General features: G+C 41.8%; 2 protein-coding genes across 5 annotated transcripts in view; one reads left to right on the forward strand and one right to left on the reverse strand.

The window, feature by feature from the left end:
- The window catches only part of LOC306933601 (uncharacterized protein), a 29967-nt gene extending 29815 nt beyond the window's left edge, over positions 1-152 (forward strand). For all 4 annotated transcript variants that reach the window (XM_079515899.1, XM_079515896.1, XM_079515898.1 and 1 more), the window contains one exon: positions 11-152. In XM_079515899.1, coding sequence (XP_079372025.1) covers positions 11-12 — 2 coding nt within the window. In that variant the 3' untranslated portion in view covers positions 13-152. The remainder of the gene's footprint in view (positions 1-10) is intronic.
- A 967-nt stretch (positions 153-1119) lies between these two features.
- Positions 1120-9282, reverse strand: fam47e (family with sequence similarity 47 member E). The gene is made up of 8 exons (XM_079516059.1): positions 9161-9282; positions 8282-8670; positions 7531-7680; positions 7107-7154; positions 3612-3821; positions 2535-2678; positions 1944-2021; positions 1120-1231 (listed from the first exon to the last, which is right to left on the reverse strand). Exons 1-8 carry the CDS (start codon positions 9201-9203, stop codon positions 1127-1129), a joined length of 1167 nt encoding a protein of 388 aa, XP_079372185.1. The 5' UTR covers positions 9204-9282; the 3' UTR covers positions 1120-1126.
- Positions 9283-19865: the final 10583 nt, after the last annotated feature.

Here is a 19865-nt window from a genome sequence, read left to right on the forward strand (position 1 = left end):
TGTCTTGCAGAAAGTAACTTTAAGGACTCGAACCCAGGTCCCTAGAACAAGCACCGGAATTTCTACCGTGATCAAGGGAGGCTCTAAATGAATGTCTATTTTTGTAATATATTGAATTATTTAAATAAAAGTCGGTTTCACCAACAAAACAAAATAATAATCTTGCTTATAGAATGCTGCAGTATGTAAGCCTGTAGTCTCTCGAGACAGACTGTTGACCCACGTCAACACAGGAAAAGAAGGTGCTGTTTTCCCTTTGTTTTGCAGATGGGTTCCCAGATCGGTAAGCCTGAAACACATAAGGGAGTTTGGAATGCGTTCCCTCACCACATTGCTTTGGGGTTTTTGATTCAAGCTGAAAACTAGAAATAACATTGCGGTTGTACGTATGCCTCCATCAACCAGTTACATCGGTGTCTGTCCAGGCTCATAGTATACGTATGTAGTGAATGAAGAGTTTGTGTTTGTGAGATCAAACACAGTGACCTTCACCTTTGACCACCTACTTCTAAGTTTCTCAGCTCATCCTTGAGTACAAGTGGATGTCTGTATATCTAGCAGAGTGGCTCAGAGCCTCTGCCTAAAGACCAAACAAGTCTAATATGGGTGGGAATCATCAGGGGAGATAGGCTAGTGGTTAAGATGTTTGGCGTCAGTATCCGTTCCCACAGGGCGACTGTGGCTCAAGAGGTAGAGCAGGTCGTCCAATGATCCATGGGTTGGCGGTTCGAATCCCGGCTCCTCCTGGCTACATGTCGAAGTGTCCTTGGGCAAGACACTGAACCCCAAATTGCTCCTGATGTGCTGGTTGGTACCTTGCATGGCTTCCGCCGCATCGGTGTATGAATGTGTGAATGGGTGAATGTAATGCACAATCTATGTAAAGCGCCTTGGATAAAGGCGCTATATAAATGCACCATTTACCATTTACCACGTGAGATGTGGGTTTGAATTCTGGGTGTTGCAAACATACTGCATGTTGTACCTGTTTATCCTTAACATTAAATATACAGATATGGTTGGACAAATGGACATAGTATATCAATGAAAACATACACCAATGCCACGTCTGCCGTGATAACCTGGTTTATTTGAGACATTTAAATAAACTCTAAAAGCGTTTGCATTAAGCCCTAACTGTTCCCCTGCTTGTTGAAGGTGAGCGGAGTGCATCAGGTCTCCTCCTCGCCTGAGTTTCCGGTTCGTCTTTAGAGAAGACATTGCTCATAAACTGCGAAGTGGAGAATTTCAATTGAAACAATTAAAATCAACACTCAATGGAATGGATGCTCAGTCAATGCAGAAACGGTCAGTTGGAAACCTACCTACCTTTGGTTCTCCTCAGGCCCCTGAGGATGGAAACCTACCTACCTTTGGTTCTCTCAGGCCCCTGAGGATGGAAACCTACCTACCTTTGGTTCTCTCAGGCCCCTGAGGATGGAAACCTACCTACCTTTGGTTCTCTCAGGCCCCTGAGGGTGACAAACTGAAACCTACCTACCTTTGGTTCTCTCAGGCCCCTGATGATGACAAACTGAAACCTACCTACCTTTGGTTCTCTCAGGCCCCTGATGATGAAACCTACCTACCTTTGGTTCTCTCAGGCCCCTGATGGTGACAAACTGAAACCTACCTACCTTTGGTTCTCTCAGGCCCCTGATGATGACAAACTGAAACCTACCTACCTTTGGTTCTCTCAGGCCCCTGATGATGACAAACCTACCTACCTTTGGTTCTCTCAGGCCCCTGATGATGACAAACCTACCTACCTTTGGTTCTCTCAGGCCCCTGATGATGACAAACCGAAACCTACCTACCTTTGGTTCTCTCAGGCCCCTGATGATGACAAACCTACCTACCTTTGGTTCTCTCAGGCCCCTGAGGATGACAAACCTACCTACCTTTGGTTCTCTCAGGCCCCTGAGGATGACAAACCTACCTACCTTTGGTTCTCTCAGGCCCCTGAGGGTGACAAACTGCCTGAAGGCTTGGGTTCCATGTATGTGTTTTAGCGCCTCGTCCTGTTGAGCAAAATGGTGGTGTTTCACATATTTCGCCACTTAATTCCTATTTTTGTCAGTCAGCTCCTCATGACACTGGCCACCTCTGGTAAAATCGACAAAGTCCTAATTGAAAAGGTTCATGCTGATTCCGCCCCTTTTGGTAAAAATGGCCTATCAAGAGTGTGATTTAGATGAAAATAGGGAATGTTTTGGCCTAAGTCACATGGTTTTGTGTTTTATGTTACACAACTGACAGTGTTATTTTTATGTTAATAGGCATACATTATTTTTCAGTGAAATCATTAAGAAATATCATAGTTTTGTTTTGGAACAGTTTTATTTTTTAATAAAAACGAACAAAAACAAAAAATTGGGGCATTAGTTTAAGAAGGTGACGATAGGATGGTGTCCTGTAGCGAAATTGGCCGATCTACGAGCACACGTGTCATGTTGCAAGGTGTTGTGAGCTAGTAGAACAGGCTATGATTTGGCTATTTTTGAAAGAAATTGAACATTGACAATAGACCTCACCTTCTCACTTGTTTTGTTTCCAAACTCCAGCTCCTCGGGGTTGACATTTGGGTCCAATTCCTCTGTATTTCTTTTCTTCCAGGGTTTAGGATGATGGTATCTGATCCCACAAACAGGCTTCTTGTTCTTGGTTCGGGGTTTATGCTGATGGGCAACCAGAAACCATGCATTATCTTTTACATAAAGAATATATGTTTGGTGCACATTACAAAGACAAATGATAGATTATTGTCTCCACCAGGCCGAAGGCATGGGGAGAGAGTATGTTTTGCACTCCGTCCGTGTGTGTGTCCGTCCGTCTGTGTACAGCTAATCTCCGGCACCGTTAACCCGGTCGATGCCAAACTTTGCACACACACTCCCTGGATGCCAACGATGAACCTCTGCCCCACATTTTCCAGAACGGCCTGTTATAGCGCCACCATGAGGCAGCTTTTCACATGTTTTACCTAAAACTGCACCGATCTGCCTGAAACGTTGCATGCACACTCCCTAGAGGCCAAGGACAAACCTTTGACCTGCATTTTCCGCATCTGCCTTTTATAGCGCCACCAGGAGGCCGACTTTTGTAAAACACATTTTTTTATATTACTCCTCCAGATTCTGTCCAAAAATCTCACCAATCGTTACACAGTATCTCTATGGTCATGTGCTCAAGTCAGATCTGTCCAATATTTCATATTCGATCCTAATTGGCTATAATTGGCTTTCACAGTTTGCAAGATTGCCCCGTTTTGAACAAAAGCCTCAAATCATGAACGCAGCAATTTACCTGAAATCTTTCACACATTTTCTTACTAGGCTGAGGAATATATCCCACCCTTTTCACATTGGCCTGTTATAGCGCCACCAACAGGTTGATTTTTGCAAAACACATTTTTTGAACAAAATGCCTCAAATCATCCAATTGCCATCAAAGGCGTATCAAGAAATGGCACCCTTTTCACATTGGCCTATTATAGCGCCACCAGGAGGCCACAACCCGACCTGCCCTGGTGGAGACCTGTGCCCCCGAGGGGCACTTTTTCTAGTTCATTTTAATTTTATTCTGTTTTTTTTAATGCAAAAACATGGCACCTTTGCCCTTTCAATATGTGTCTCAGAATCTTTGATGAGCACATCATTTGTGTTCTGCCTGCACAAGGCTGCGACAGGATTGCGTAGCTCATCTGGCAAGATGTCAGCCTTGTCATCTTGAATGGGGGAAGCCGGTGTCGGCCTCTTCTCCAAGTCACTGACAAAAAGCCCCAGTATGGTGGATTCAGTGATGTTGTTTGTCTCCCCGCCCTGTGGGAGGTGATCACAAGCATCCAGATGTCATTTTGTTTAGAATGCAGGGCTTGACATTAACTTTTTGAGGCACTTGTCCTTTGGACAAGTACATTTCCCATTCACTTGTCCGGGCACAAAAGTCACTTGTCCAGAGCACGAGCACACAAATAGGCCTACATTTTAAATCAACTAACTGTAAGTTGGTTTTACTTGGTGAATACATGTTTGAATATTAGGTCAATATTCTAAGTTTGCAAGTTAATAGCCCTAGATTAAAATGTCTATGATCTTACATATATTTCATGTATTCCAAATACACAGCCATATATCGGTCCTATCCGCGCACGGTTACCAGACTGACCTCGTCGGCATTTAAACTTATAGCACTGCCTGTGCACCCACCCAATAATGAATTCCTAAGACTTGGAGTCGTTTTGGGGACTAGTTTCATATTCATTTGAAAGTTCTGGCAGAAAATGTGTATTTAGTCAAATATCTCCACTTTTCCACGAGCTGCACACGGACGACATTCTCTCCGGCGAGGGGCCCGGAATGAGTGCAGGACTGAACAAATGTATGGGGCACACAAAATAGGTTGTGTGATCAATTTCCCAACACCAATCACAACACACCTGTCAATTGTGTGCACCATAATGTTTGTGCTTCCCAAACATCGACTGTTCCCAAAGGACATTTTTATATTTTCAGTCTAGCTTTTCCTCATGTAAAAGTGGCGATATTTTACATAACGTGTGTTTTATATGTTTTCTGCCAGAACTTTCACATGGATATGAAACTAGAGGACAATATCTGACTCAAAGTCTTAGGAATTAATTACTGGGTGAGTATACAGTGCTACAAGTTTACATGCCGACGTGGTCAGTCTGCTAACTGCTCTGATAAGACAGATATTTGGTATTTGGAATACATAAAATGTATGTAAGATTACAGACATTCTAGGGCTATTAACAATATTGGAAAGGTGATGATTAGGAAAGCCAGACAATAATGCCTGACAATATTGTTGGCTGGTATGAGTGTCACAGAAAAAGCGAAACCAAGAGTCACTTGTCCAACGGACAAGTAAAACTTTAATACACTTGTCTGGGAAGATTTAATACTTGTCCCGGACAAGCGGACAAGCCTTAATGTCAAGCACTGGAATGGAAGGGGTGATGTAGGACCATGCCAAAAAAATGGCAAGGATTTCCTCATCACAACATGTTTGGTAAAGCTGCAATTTGTAATATGTAGTGAGATTTTAACCCGGGTTTCGTGCACGTGCAGTGTTGAACTTTCTGTTGCTGGGCTAAGACGGATGGCTCATTTTGGAAACCAGTAGTGGTTCTACCCGACCACAGGATCAGGATCTATATTTCTCAATGGAAAAGCAGGGAACTATCTCCAACCACTGCAGTTGTGTTAGTTATATTGGCCTACTGTACCATACAGATTGGTACAGATACATAGGCCCTCATTTATCAATCGAGTGTAAAATCTGCCCCAAATTCGAGTGTAGGATTCGTAGTACACCCACGTCGGGTCGGCATTTACAAAGTGATCGCAGACAGCTGTTTCTTCCTTAATTTCGTTCGGACGTTTATAAATGTGACGGCTGAAATCTATCTGGCACGCCCTATGAAATCAAGCCTCGCCCTCGTTTTTGCGACATGAACAACTGCAATACGACCTGGAAACCATGGTTACAGGAAGAAAAAAAGTTTTACTCGCTTGCCTAAGGTGGCCTTACACTAGCCGATAATCGGGCATTTTTGACGCTCGGGGGGTGCCCGACTCAATCGATCTGGAGGGGGCCGCTCAAAGCGCGATCGGGATCGGCCCGAAGAATGTTTGATATTTGCTCTGCCCCGCTCCGATTATCCTGTAGTGTGTGGTGCTATCAGATTTCAGATTGAAAGAAATCGGCTAGTGTAAGGCCATTGCCTTGCTGCCCCTGCCCCCCTCCCATACACACACACAGACGCACGCATGCACGCACACGCAACTTGTTGTATCTTAAATAAATAAACCTGCATGAATTAAATAAAGCTGTAGGACTACCCTGTCTGTTTCTCCTCTCGCTTCGCTTCCCTTGCTGCCGGCCTCACCCCCCGCACGCACGCACGCACATATCGCAATTTGCAAGCAACTGTCACTGCAGTTGTTAGTTGTAGGCCTATATTCAATTATTAAAGTCTTTATTAATTTAATATACAACAAGATATATTAGTGAACGAAAACCTGAACCTGTGAACCATGAATTATATAACAAATAGGCGCGCACACACGCTGCTGTTTTGCAAGGTGCATCTCCTGTCCTGTCTGTCTCTCTATCACTGTGGTCCGTCCGTGACACCGTGACCAATTGACCGTTCGACAGTCTATTTAAATTGCCTCGCTGTCAACTGTCAATTATATGAATATTGCAGGCAAAACCGTAGCCTCATGTGTCACTGGACAGTGGTGGTGGTGGTGGTGGTGGGCTGCAGGCTGGCTTAGCCTATACTATCTCCGATGCGTTCCCACCTGCGCTGGCACGGCACATTTGGCATTCGAGCGACGCGTCGGGTTTATTAAACGAGGAGGAGATTGCACATACTGTAACTCCAAAAAGACATCGGCCTGCTGTAGATTAGGCTACATAGGCTACCCATGTTGGGACTCTCCGCGCTGCAGCACGTACTGCACTATACTCTCCAACGTCCCGTCATGGAAATATTTCAGCACAGACAGCCCAAATCCTCGCATGTATGCGCTCATCATGCAAAACACTGTTTAAATGGCTTACGCATCTAACTTGCAACATTGTTTTTAAATGCGCGATTTTAATTGCTTGCTTGTAAAGTTGGAAATCTCCTACTAATTTCATATGACACAAAGACACATCGTTAATGTATTCCTTTACTTTTTTTTTACTTTTTTTTTTTACATTTAGCCCATATACATACCTATACAGTTTTATATAAACATTTTAGGAGTGAATACATATGTTTCGATGCCTGTGAAAGCCTCTCAGCTGGTCAAACAATGCTGCTCCGCTGTTCTACGACAGAAAAACAGGTGAGGACAAAGCGTACGACAGCTCCCGACCAGACGTGGTTTTTGTCTTGGCAAAAGATCATTTTCAATCTTTGGCGCAAATGGTAAATGCCGAAAATTGCGGTAATTTCGGCGTACACCCATATTTTGGCGTACGCACGGTTGATAAATGAGGGCCATAATGTTTTATTCACTAAATAAAGTTGTGGATTGCAGCTTCAAGTCATGCAGATGTGGGTCTAGTTTGGAAGTGACTCTTACCAATGAGGTGACCCAGTCACAGAGCAGTTTGGTGGCCTTCTTGATGTCCTGGTCTTGGGATGGGGGGTGGTCTTCTTTAACACCAGTGTTACTTACTTTCAGTTTAATGTAAGAGTTCTTTGGGCCTCGCTTTTTAATTGTTTGGTTGCTGCAAATGAATAAGATGTAGATTTTTCCACCAATATTGAGTCATATTCATATATGTATTCATTGGTTGTAAATAATTAACCATTTTTAAGTTGTTCTATTTTATGCATAGTGTTGTGCAACAAAGATAGCCACAGCGTGTCACGATGTGTGAGGCTTTTTGATCGTCTATTTTTGCAATATGCCCAATGGCATGCCCAAATTAGTGATGCTAGGTTGGAAAGTGATTCATTATGTATTGTATGGTATTGCTATACTCAACAGGTCAACATTGTACTTGCGTTTCATTGGGAGATGTCTCTTTCTCCTCGATGACAACACCAGTCTCCTTCTGCTTGTTTGGCTCTGTGCACTCTTCTTCACGGCACTGTTCCCCGTGTCCCCTGTCCACACGCTCTGTGACAGGCGTGGGGACCTCAGAGGTTCTCTTTACACACACGCATGCGGGTCCGGAACAGATGTTACCTCATCGAATAGGATAGTATTCGATGAGGTGCAAAAGTAGTAGGATGAAAGATGAGAAAGGGCAAAACATCACAACTGAAAGAAATGGATTCTGAATCATTCAGGACACTGGTGTCAATATTACACTTTATTTTCATGAAATAGGAGTCATTATCCCTGATACTTGGCAGCACTGTTCTACGGTCCATCCAACATGGTCTTAACTGTGATCATTCTTTTTTATTATATTAGTTTTTATTAGGTTTTTTTATAGACATGACATACAGGACATACATAACAATGACACATACACCAGACTAGACAATGTATAAAACGAGTGGCGAACCTATCGTGATGAGATAACGGGCTATGAACACAACAATCATAAGACATCAACAAGAGTACAGCAGCAGGGCATACAGAACATAATCAACAAGAGAGCACAGCAGCAGGGCAAACAGGCCAGCGGTTACACAGTGATCATTCTATCCTGACAGCTGATCAGATTGAGTTGAGTTTAGATGAGTTTATTTTAGTTTTCTTTATTGCACAATATAAACCAAAAAACAAACAATCAAACTCACCTGTGGTGGGGGCATGCCTTGCTCATAGTGTGGATACAAGGCCAATGGATGGGGCTTGAACTGTGCTTCCACTGCAGCCTGCGCCTGTTGCCTCTCGGTATGCTGTTTTGAGAAGCAACAAGCCTTGTCTTTGGAGGAGAACTGCTTTCTGGGCCCTCGACCGGAGGTGCAGGCCGGTGTGCCACCGTGGAACAGGACAGGAGGACAGAGACCGCTCTGGGCATGAGGAGATCTGCTTAACACAGCCCAGGTCGGACAGCCATCTCTGAAGTCATCCAGCCCTGCATTCAAGAAGCGCCAGTTGCTGCCGTCCAGGTGCGTTTTGTTCCTCGGGTCTGTCAGGTACTTGTTCTGCAACCTCTCTTTATACCTGAACAATGCACCGTAGCCTAAAATTATCAGTGTTGAGTTAGCCTCGGAGACCACATACATTTTCCTGTCTCTGTCTCTCTAATTAATTGGAGACTCCCAGAGCAGACTCCTGTTTGGTTACATTTGTATACACTCCCAGCGGGAGCGTATACAAATAAAACCAAGCAAACACCTAAGGGTGCATTGGTTACATCATTCTGTACATTGTGTCACTGACGGTCTAGAGTTACAAATTGATTAATAAATGAAGCCTGAAGGAATTTACTTCAGGATTAGATTTAGAACTCGTAAACTAATGGATAATATGCATGATGGACCATCCTCGTAGCTTGTACAGCAATCAGCTATTTTCACTTTTTTAAATTCAGTTCAGTTAGTGATTCATAATCATAATATATTTTTCTAAGTTTGTGTCAGGATTACAATAACATATTTTTGAAAAGGTTGTGAGCCCCTAGCTGGGCTAGCCTACATTTAGTCACAATATGAGAATGCAACAACACTCACCAAGGGAAAGTGGCCTCCAGAGTGTTTCCTTTGGCTCTGGCATTGTGAAATGTCTTATAAGCCATGCATGGAGATATTAGACGTTTTCTCTGTGCTGTAGTAGGAACAAAGGTTTGCTTTGCTTTATCGATATATTTATTTAACCATGATGAAATAATCCTATCCTTTGTGTGCTGCTGGGTAGCACAGTGGCTGTTCCTTATGCCCCCCCAGAAGTGTGTTTGTCAGTTGCTATGGTAACGGCGAAGGATCATGGTTCTTGGAGTCCACACAAATCTGCGCGCGCGTGTGTGTGTGCGCGAGAGAGAGTCAGATGCCCAGTTGCAAAACCTGTGACCACTAGAGGGCCCTCGTTATTAGATTATAAGAATTCAATAGTTGCAGACGTCTATGCGTGGTCATAGCCTATCATTCATAAATCCACTCTAGCGCCTTCTAGGTTATAGGTGTCATTTCTACTGTAGTATAACAAACTTTTCATCAACATCCTTCCTCCAATTAAGACTGATTGATTGATTGAACATTTTATTTCACAGTAGGCCTATGCAGAATGGGTACATTTCAAACGAATTAAAACACAAGTCAATACAAAAATTTGGCGACACCATGATAAAGCAGTACACTTGTTTACAACAGCGTGGTGTTTGTTGACTCGTTTTGTCAACACGTGGTTCCCGTCAGGGCTGCATGAATTAGCTAATTAGCTTTAGTTCAGGTCCCCCCAACACACTCATGCTGTTCAAACACACCAGGGAAAGCACTACTGGGACAGAGAGGCTACTGTTTCCCCTCTTTAAACACTGTTGATCCCTATTTATAGTGACACACCAACTCACAAAACCATTTGAATGTATTCACTGAACTGTCTAATGTGCTCCTGCAATTTGCTTCTCAACTACACAGTATAGTTTGAATAGGCTCTTGCCATGACTGTGAGCACTGGACACTGGACAGTAGGCTAGGGCAGCTACTGGTAACATTTCGTTCTCAGGCAGTAAATCTCTTATCTCCATATTTGAACCTTTTAATATTTTTTCGTTGATAATATTTTGTTCACATCACCCAAAAATCTGAAAATAGCAGATCTACAAGCTCACAATTTATGCTTTGTGATGTTGTGACAGTTCATGTGGATCAGCTATTTGACACTTTTAAATATAATGAAAATAAACTGGTTTTTTTTTTACATATCTTTTCCACCCAACAGTATAATTTGTATACAGCGTGGCCTACATTTGGGATCAAAGCTATCAGCTTTGGATGATTGGATCATTACAATCTATGACAAATGAATTGTGGTTGAACATTTCTGCTGCTTATATAAAATGCATAATAGTTCCAAATTCCTCACTAGATGATAAATATTGACAGGATAGAACCATCACTAATAGGACCTCATAAATCCCAGATTAAAGCTTGTGTATGCCTGTGTTGCTTTAATACAGAAAACAACACATTTTCAACAGAAACTATTTTTAGTTCATAGTCATAGTTCATGTGATTCATGTGATTTCTGGTTAGGGACATCAACTTATTGCAAATTTTCAAAATCAGTTATTGTAACCTTGTGTTGACAAATACGTTGTATTGTTACTGTATTGTTACTGTGAAGATGATCAAATAAACTAAACTAAAATGTAAAAATGATGCACTGTGAGCTTGTAGAATGTGCTATTTTTGTAGCCTTTGATCAAGACTAACATAGATGTATTTTATCGAGTCTGACATTTGCTTTCGTATCAAGAGGCTGAAGTGGAAGTGGTTAAGTGCTTTGCCAGAGTGGTTTTCATTTGCATTAGTCTTCTCTTGCCTATGGATTCCTCGTGCTGCGTACATGTCACAGGACTGGTTGGTTTAGGTCAACAGCATGATGCAGCCCTCCTCATGGCCTTCTGAGTGTGATCAGCAAGCATCATCACACTACGTCAATATGGTACCATTTCAGGGGGGGGGGGGGGGGGATTCCAGCTGGAAATGTGGATGTAATACTCATGTGACTCCGCCACGCTCGACAAAGTATTCTAGCATTCTAGCAGCTTTCTCTTCCGCTTTATGCAGTGTTTCCCTACTAGGTTACTAGGTGAGACACCAAAGATCACAGGGGGCCACGGCATGTTTTATATGTTGCAGTTGCAGAATCTGTATGTTCTCAATGTGATATCAATCCATTTGTCATATAGAGAGTATGCGCGCGACATCATCATCAAACCCGGAAGTTATGCAAGAACGCCTACTGAGTGGCAAAAAATTACTTTCTGGCCTTGACAGCGCATGCATCCAAACAGAAAAGTCCCATCTGATTGCATTAAACAACGTTAAACAATGTTAAACTCACTTTGCATGTTGCTTTGCCACTCGATGTACCATTCACTTTAAGCATGCGCATACCCTCTATAGGTCAGGAAACTTAGAAATGTAAGTTTTGAAAATAGTTAAAATAGCCGCGATCACAAGAACACATCACAATGTGACGAGTTGTGAGCTTCTTCTAGATCACTGTCCGTCAGACAAGAAATGTATGGGGCGCCCGCTGGCCTAGTGGCCGACAGCGTGTCGCAGGTTCGAATCCTGATCCTGACAACCTCTGCATGTCATTCCCAGTCTCTCTCCCTGTTTCCTGTCTATCTCCACTGTGTCCAATCAATAAAGGCAGGGAAAAAAAGACAAATGTATAGGATTAAAGACGGAGTGCCGTGCCCCCCCCCCCGCAACCCAAAGAAAAAAGCAAAACAAAAAAAATGACGTTGATGCTTGTGATTGGTCGGAAAAATGGATGTTCCGGACCGACACTTCCGCCGATAGCATCTCTGCCTGAGGTTGTGTCCAATGGAAGTCACATGGTTTGACACAACATTTGTGTTGTACGGCTTTCGGCTGTGTTTCGACTGCGCCCCTCCCCCTCATACAACACAAATGTTGTGTCAAACCATGTGACTCACATTGGAAATGCATTGTGAGCTTGCATCAGTCAATAAGTCTCATGCATCAGCTATACATCAATCTGTTGTGCACGTGTGAGCCAGGCCTATGGCTGGGACCGAAGCTAGGTTATTACATGGCTTGGTTGAATGCTTGATTCTGATTGGTCAATCACAGAATTCAGCGGTGTGTTATTTCTGGATAACAGACCGCTCTGCTCTACTATAACAGACCGGTGCCTAATCAAACCCTCGGAGCACCTGCTGTGCCCCGCTTGATTTACTGCCGTTTTCAATTTGATAGCCATGTAAACACACACATTTTGTTGTGTTTTGGGTCAATTTATTAATTTATGTATTAAGTAGCCATGTAATAATTTTGCCCAGAATAAGGACACCAGGGTTAATGAGTTTAATTAGATTAGTAGTTAAATCAATAGATGATAAACTGCGACAAGCAAGCTAGCACCACATGTGAACAGAGAAAATCATCAGCTGATGTTGAACTGTGTGACACCTGATTCAGGGGGTTTAACCACCTCCGCTTCGCGTCTGTGGTTAAACCCCCTGTCGGTGAATTATCTCCCGACAATGACCACCTAGGCAGATATTATCCCTTACTTAACAAATCTGAAAAACTCAAGTGTGTCCATGAGTGTGTGTGCACATGTGGGGGGGTCTCCATTTGTCACATGTAAGGCTCCCGTAAAAAAAAAGTTGGGAACCACTGCTTAATAGTCTCCTAGGTGTCAAATTGACCATTGCTTTGACTGTGTTGATGTGATTCACCACGCTGCCATAAAAGCTGCCATAAAAGTGTTCCTTAGGCTTATAGGGCTCTGTCCCAGACGGGCCAGATGCATTCCGTTATTCCCCAGCCAGGATGGTTTAATCAGGTGTCACACAGTTCAACATCAGCTGATGATTTTCTCTGTGTGGTGCTAGCTTGCTTGTCGCAGTTTATCATCTATTGATTTAACTACTAATCTAATTAACCTCATTAACCCTGGTGTCCTTATTCTGGGCAAAATGTATCAAAATTGAGATATATTTTCTTTCACAAAGCTCAAAACAGTGTGTCACAATGCGACACACTGTGAGCTTTTTCCCCCTTTTTGTTGTACAAGGAAGTATATATAATAGGGCTTAAGTATTTAATAATGGAGCTAAACACTGAAGGCTGGTCCTTTTTGTTTAGTGCTTCTATTGTTGTTTGCATTGTTGTTGTTGTTTTCTATTCAAAGGCAGAGCAGAGAACTTCTGTCGCTTGCGTCCTGGTTTGAAATATGATACCTGTGAAAATGTTCATTGTCTGCAAACCGCTTTCTAAGTGGTTGTCCCAGGATGGCCTGACTTGCCTGGGCTCAGCCCCTTTGACAGAGCTGTATGTGGGAGTAAATATTAGGATGTGAAAAGAATCTTAACTGTTTGTCCCGTATACTCCCAAAGTACACATTCCATTTGCACGTGCAGAAGTCTTGTAATGTATGACAAAGGTGCAGTTTTCTAAATTATTTAAAACAAAATGCTTTATGGTTTTATCCACAATCAGCTTAATTACCTATGATAACGGCCCAAATATCTTTTGTAGTGTTTGAGCGGATGTTCTATTTTCATTTCATTCATTACTCTCTTGTTCCTTTATTTTTATTTCATTCGTAATCAGATTCATCTGTATATTTTGTTCTGTTTGATGATGTGTGTACCTTGGATTGCTCGTTCCTAGGCATGCACAAACAAGGGGTCAGCCAAAGCAACAGGACAGCATTAATATCCCTCCAGAGACTTTCGACTTGTCATTGGTAGCACCAGCACAATGGGAGGAAACAGCCATAATATACAGGAAATGTTTTTGTTTACTGTCTAATCAGAGGAGTTGGCATCATGCTGTTTTTTTTTAGTGGAGTTCACTGAAACATCTTTTTTTATGTCTCAAGGATGTTGAAGAATTGTACAGAACAAGCCGGTAAGAAAGTATCTGTGTCGAAGGTGTCAAGGTGCGGTCAATCGCTTGGCTTCTTCTGGAAATTCAGTGTGCACGCCTCTTAATTGTCATCGACAGCTTATTTAGGAGCTGCCAAACTTCTCATCAAGTTTTGATTCAGTCTGTCGACTCTGTCCCACACTTAGCCTATGTTATACGAATATCCAACATCATATTTTGGCCTCAGGGAAAATACCTTTATATTTATTTCATCACAGACTTTCTTGGAGTAATCAGTAAGTGTGGAGGGGAGCAAGCAAGAGCTTATAGGAAGCTCCCAAACGTCTCATCAAGTTGTGCTTCACTGTGTCCCACACTTGTGTTATATGAATATCCAACATCATATTTTAGTATGATGTTGTACGTGTGGAGTAGGAGCAAGCAGTGGAACACATGATTGAAGCTTGCCCAGTTGCCCTCTCCGAAGACTCAAACAGAGAACTAGTTAACTGTAACTCCTAGGCTGCTGTATGAGGGTGACTACATACATGAAGACTCAAACGGAGAACTAGTTAACTCCTAGGCTGCTGTATGAGGGTGACCACATACGTGGTGGAATGTAACACATTACATTTAATCAAGTACTGTATTTATTTAAGTAACATTTTTAAGTTACTGTTACTTTACTAGATTTTTCAATATTTCTACTCCACAGAGGCATATATCTTACTTCTTACACCACTATAATTATTTGACAAATGTAGTTACTAGTTACTTAGATAATTTAGATATAGGCCTAGATATTATTACAAAACATACATTAGCAATTAAGCCTTATTTTATACTTCAAAAATAGCCTATATACAAGCTCACAACACATCACATTAAGCGTTGTGAGCTTGTAGACACATTTTGAAAAATGTATAGTTTGATGCCAATACATTTTTAGTATACAGGCCTTTTCCTTTTTAACAGTATTTTTATATTGTGTTATTGCTACTTTTACTTAAAATAACTTAAGAAGTACTTCTTCCACCACTGGGAGGGAGCTTGGCACTCTAAAGGGATTAGTGCCTCCTGGGCTGCTGTATTGAGGGTGACTCCATACAGCCGATCAGGAGGCAACTGCTTAGGGTAAAGAACTTTTATTGTTTAAAGGTATATTCAGTGACTTAATTCAAATATCACTTATTTTTTCTTGTTTTTTGGATAAACCTTCCCTACTATAAAGTGTGCTGACCATATAAGGAGTTCCTCCCTGTCCCCAGTGAGCCCCTGGGGTCAAAAAAAACCCTAGTTTCGGTTTGGGCTTTGGGTGGCAAAGCCTTCATCCAATCCGGATGAGAGGGGCCATCTTCCAATCATGATCGAGTGGGGCGGGCATTGGTGCACGTGCTGTTGGTCTGTTGTATTTCCCCCACTGTAGAGCGTGTGCATGTGCACATCTTGTTACCGGGTGGACCGGGTTTTTTTCCAAATCACTGAATGCTCCTTTAATATTTGCCAGTGGTGGGAAAAGTACTAAAATGTTTTACTTAAAGTATCAATACTGCAATAAAGTAAAGTAAAATACCGAAATTTAAAATGGATTAAGTACAAAAGTATTGGCATCAAAAGGTACTTAAAAGTACCAAAACTAAGAAGTTTACAAATGTATAATATTTTGAAAATAGCAGATGCATTATGAGCAATGCATTATGAGCTTGTAGATTGGCTATTTTCAATTGGCCGAAATATAATGGGGCTGAAGACGTGGTTACAATATAAATTGCCTCTGAGAGATGTAATGGAGTAGAAGTAAAAGTACTGGAAATTGAAAATACTCAGTAAAGTACAAATACCTCAGAATTGTACTTAAGTTAAGTGCAGTATACTTAAAGTAAATGTACTTAGTTACTGTCCACCACAGATATTTGCAAGGAGTCTTGCAGGGTGCATGCACCCTGAGATAATACGCGTTTCATCTTTGAGCTTGTACTCGCAAATGATTTTATGCATGATTAACTGCCCTCAATGCATATGTTGTTGCATAACCTGTCTCTCATGGCTGGGAACAAGAGTCAAGCTCAGCCTCCCCCAGAGGAATTGGAGGGAGCAGTTCAACTGTTTGTTTTCAACTTAATTAAGTTGAGTTAAATCAAAACTGATATATTTGTTCAACTGATTAAAAGCGTAAATATGTGCCATTGTCATTTTCATTCCTCCTCCGCATTCTCAAACAATTGGGCTATTTGCTCTCCCTAGTTACAAAACACACATGTTCAATGGTGGGAAGTCGGCCACACCTAGGTGGGTAGAGGAACTGTTTGGTCACCCCATCACTGTAGCTAGTGGCGGTGCTGAGAAAACAAACTGCAGTCATACCATACGATATGAAACACCAGGCCTAAACGTTATATCCTGTAGTAAATACATATCTTCTAGTTGTGCCAAACAAGTTGTCTCAAGCCAATGTAAGCCAAACCAATGCAACATGTCACAACTCTTTGCACCAAAACAGTTTTAAGGCCAGCCCACACACATTGGACATAATGGTTACACGTTGTTGCAAGTAGTTGTAAGTTGCAAGAAGTTGCATTAGTGTACACTAATGCAACTTCTTGCAACACTGTAGAGTCTGTGGACTGGCCTTTAACCCCAGCATCCTCCATACTGTGGGGAAACTAGCTGATATGAGAAAAGATGGTTTATGTATGAAGATGGGCCAACTTCATTGGAGCCACTAGACGCGAAATGGTACACAAAGCCTACAAATGGTCTCCTAAATATAGTAGCCGCCATGAAACCCGATAGAAGAAGATGCATTATTAATACATGAATACATATTTGTACAGTATTTGAACAAAAATGAAAACAAATAAACAAGGCCATTATGTAAATCGCCCTCCTCCTCATTGACCAGGCCTTTTCAAGGAATGAGGCAAATGAAAAGGAGTACTTTTGAAATAGTCGTTTTAGTTTCTCGAAGTCCTCCAACCATATAAATTCATGATTTGGATCTATCTTATTAAAAAGTCTCTCCCTAATAGAGTTGTAGAATGGCATTTCATTTTCAATTTCCTTTAGATCACACAGACTACATAATCTAGCCTCCTCAACCGTGCCTACATATCTGCCTGTCTCAATATGCAGACCAAGTATGCCAGCTCTAATTTGGGAACATAAGGATCGTTTCTAATCGTTTTAAATATGTACATTCATTTCACACAAATATTCACATATTCTCATCTTAAATATGGGGTCAGAGCCCCCTATGTGTTGTCCGTGAAATTGCAGATGGACAGAGAGAGGCTTCCGGACTCATCTCAAATCTCGCGAGAGTTTGTTGCTGGGATAAAGAAATGTCATTAACAAAGTAGATTTTCTCCTGATTTGTCTCGCTAAAAGAAGCCACTTTACTATGAATATCTTGTAAATATTGTGTGCCTTGTGATGATTGGGTCCAGTATTTAGTTCAGTGACCATGGAGTTAAGGAATGGTTCAGAAGCTGTGTTCACGTTCACTCTCCCATTGGAAATGAATAGACTCCAACATTCTTCCCGTCTCCTAATAATGTTACCGCCCACCTAACGCAGATACGGGAAGTAAAGCAAAGTTGGCCTCTCTTGCTAATTCTCCTCTTGGATATGAGCTTGTAGATCTGCTATTTTCAGCAAATATGTAATGTAGAGTGAAAACAGAAACGTTAGTATAGACTAGAGCCTTGAGGGATTCCGGTCAACCAAGTATATACGGTTTAAGTTGCAAAAAATCCAATGTTTTGGATATCTGCTACTTTGGCCACGCAACACCATCATAATGAAAAGTCCTATCTGTCCTGACCCCTTATCCATAATAATTATTGACTTAAATCTTCAGTATTTCAACTTAAGTTGCAATCTGAATTCATGTCCTACCCAGAATTCATACCTGGGTCTTCTGAGCGAGTGCTGACATTTCTACTGCTGAGCTATGACTTGAAGGAACGCCTGTTTGGGCGGAGGAGATAATGCACTTTGAGCTTCATGCAGTACCTCTGTGGTCCTACATGACAACATGATCTAATTGTCTCTGGGAGGAGTAGTTGCGTACCACAGGTCACAACTTACATTGAATGAAGATAAGAAATAGTAAAAATCTAACCAGTCACTGAAAGCTAACAACATGTATAGGGCAGGCCCATAGATAGAACTTTAAGACCCTGGAAAGTTAGTTAACCTAACAGACTAACAATAGCTAACAATTGTGAACAGTACATATTCCCAAAAATACAAATAGCTATGGAATCGTGCATTTCCTGTCCGTCAGTGTGTCACTCAAAATCCCCATACATGGGAAAGCCACGCTCCAGTCCATATGTGGCCAGTAGTAGAATTAATTTGATATGTTGATCTGACCCCCACCATGCAAAAGCGCCAGCACTCGCCCAGCAGTCTGCTGTCACCCTGGCGGATGCGTGCACGCTTCTCGCCCTCAGGCGTCTTACTGGTAGTAGTTACCACAGTTGTGTTAGTTATATTGCAACAATTCATTTGGAATGGTTCATGTGAAAAAGATACGAGTGAAAGATAACAAAAATAACTTTTAATTGGAACAAGTTACACAGAATGATTCCATTTAAATGTTAGCATAAATGGCATGCGCAGTGTGCCAGTGAGTGTAACTGGCACAAATGTTTTGAGTTGCACCAGTCAATTCCTCTTGTAGCACATTCCAATGTATCATACCAGGTTACATATAGGTTTTTGTTTTTTGTTTTTCTTCTGTGCTGCCTGCCTACACAGCGAGTTCTTCTGGCTGCAGTGATTATCTCCAAGGAGAGCATGGAATGGATCTAGCACAAATACGGTATAAATTCAGTATAATGTACCCCTCCCATGAAATCTAATGCATCAGGTTGGATTAATCACCTCGGCTGAAAAGGTCTGGCACTCCTCAAGTCTCCACTCCCACGAGCATGCCTGTATATCAGTCTCTGGCCTTACAAAGCTTGTCTCAGGCTCTAAAGTGTCATGACTAACGCTCGTACCAGGCTCCACTGTGGTGCTATCCCTATCAGTGGTGGAAGAAGTACTGGCCACTCTTAAAGGTATATTCAGTGATTTTACTTAATTCAAATATCACTTATTTTTTCTTATTTTTTGGATAATCCTCCCTACTATAAAGTGTGCTGACCATATAAGGAGTTCCTCCCTGTCCCCAGTTAACCCCTGGGGTCAAAAAACCCTAGTTTCGGTTTGGGCTTTGGGTGGCAAAGCCTTCATCCAATCAGGATGAGAGGGGCCTTCCTCCAATCATGATCGAGTGGGGCGGGCCTTGGTGCATGTGCTGTTGTACTTCCCCCACTGTAGAGCGTGTGCATGTGCACATCTTGTTACCGGGTGGACCGGGTTTTTTTTTCCAAATCACTGAATGCTCCTTTAAGTAAAATATCACAATATAAAACATCCAGTTTACAGTTTAAAGTTACAAGTAAAACGGCAGTATTCAAACTTAAAAAGTACATCAAAATATAATTAGTACCAATTAAGAAAATGTATACTCATTATGAATGATGTTTATTTTTTCCAAACGCGTAGATTAGTGGTTAATGTAGGCTATGGCATATTCATCTGAATCTGTATCGTAACTCAAGGTGTCAAATAATTGTGAAAGTGAAAAGTATAGTAGTATTTAAATACAGTACTTGAGGAGTAAATGTATAGCCTACTTTGTTACTTTCCACCACTTTTCAATCTCTGCATGCTAGGACAGCTGACCGGCATGACGCACTGTTTGCAGAAAGCGTTAATATTATTTCTGTTGTGTTGATATAAGGACGGGGTTTGTGGATAAGGAGGTTCCAGTGATGGAATGTGTCTGCCTGGGGTTTCTTTTCTTTTT

This window comes from Electrona antarctica (assembly GCF_951216825.1).
Source record: "Electrona antarctica genome assembly, chromosome: 12".
NCBI lineage: Eukaryota > Metazoa > Chordata > Actinopteri > Myctophiformes > Myctophidae > Electrona > Electrona antarctica.

Coding starts and splice junctions, on each gene's coding strand:
- fam47e (XM_079516059.1), bottom strand. CDS start 9,203: ATGCCAGAGCCAAAGGAAACACTCTGGAGGCCACTTTCCCTTG. Junction 7,155..7,530: donor CATCTCCCAATGAAACGCAA/GTACAATGTTGA, acceptor TCCCAAGACCAG/GACATCAAGAAGGCCACCAA. Junction 1,232..1,943: donor GGGGCCTGAGAGAACCAAAG/GTAGGTAGGTTT, acceptor TCCACTTCGCAG/TTTATGAGCAATGTCTTCTC.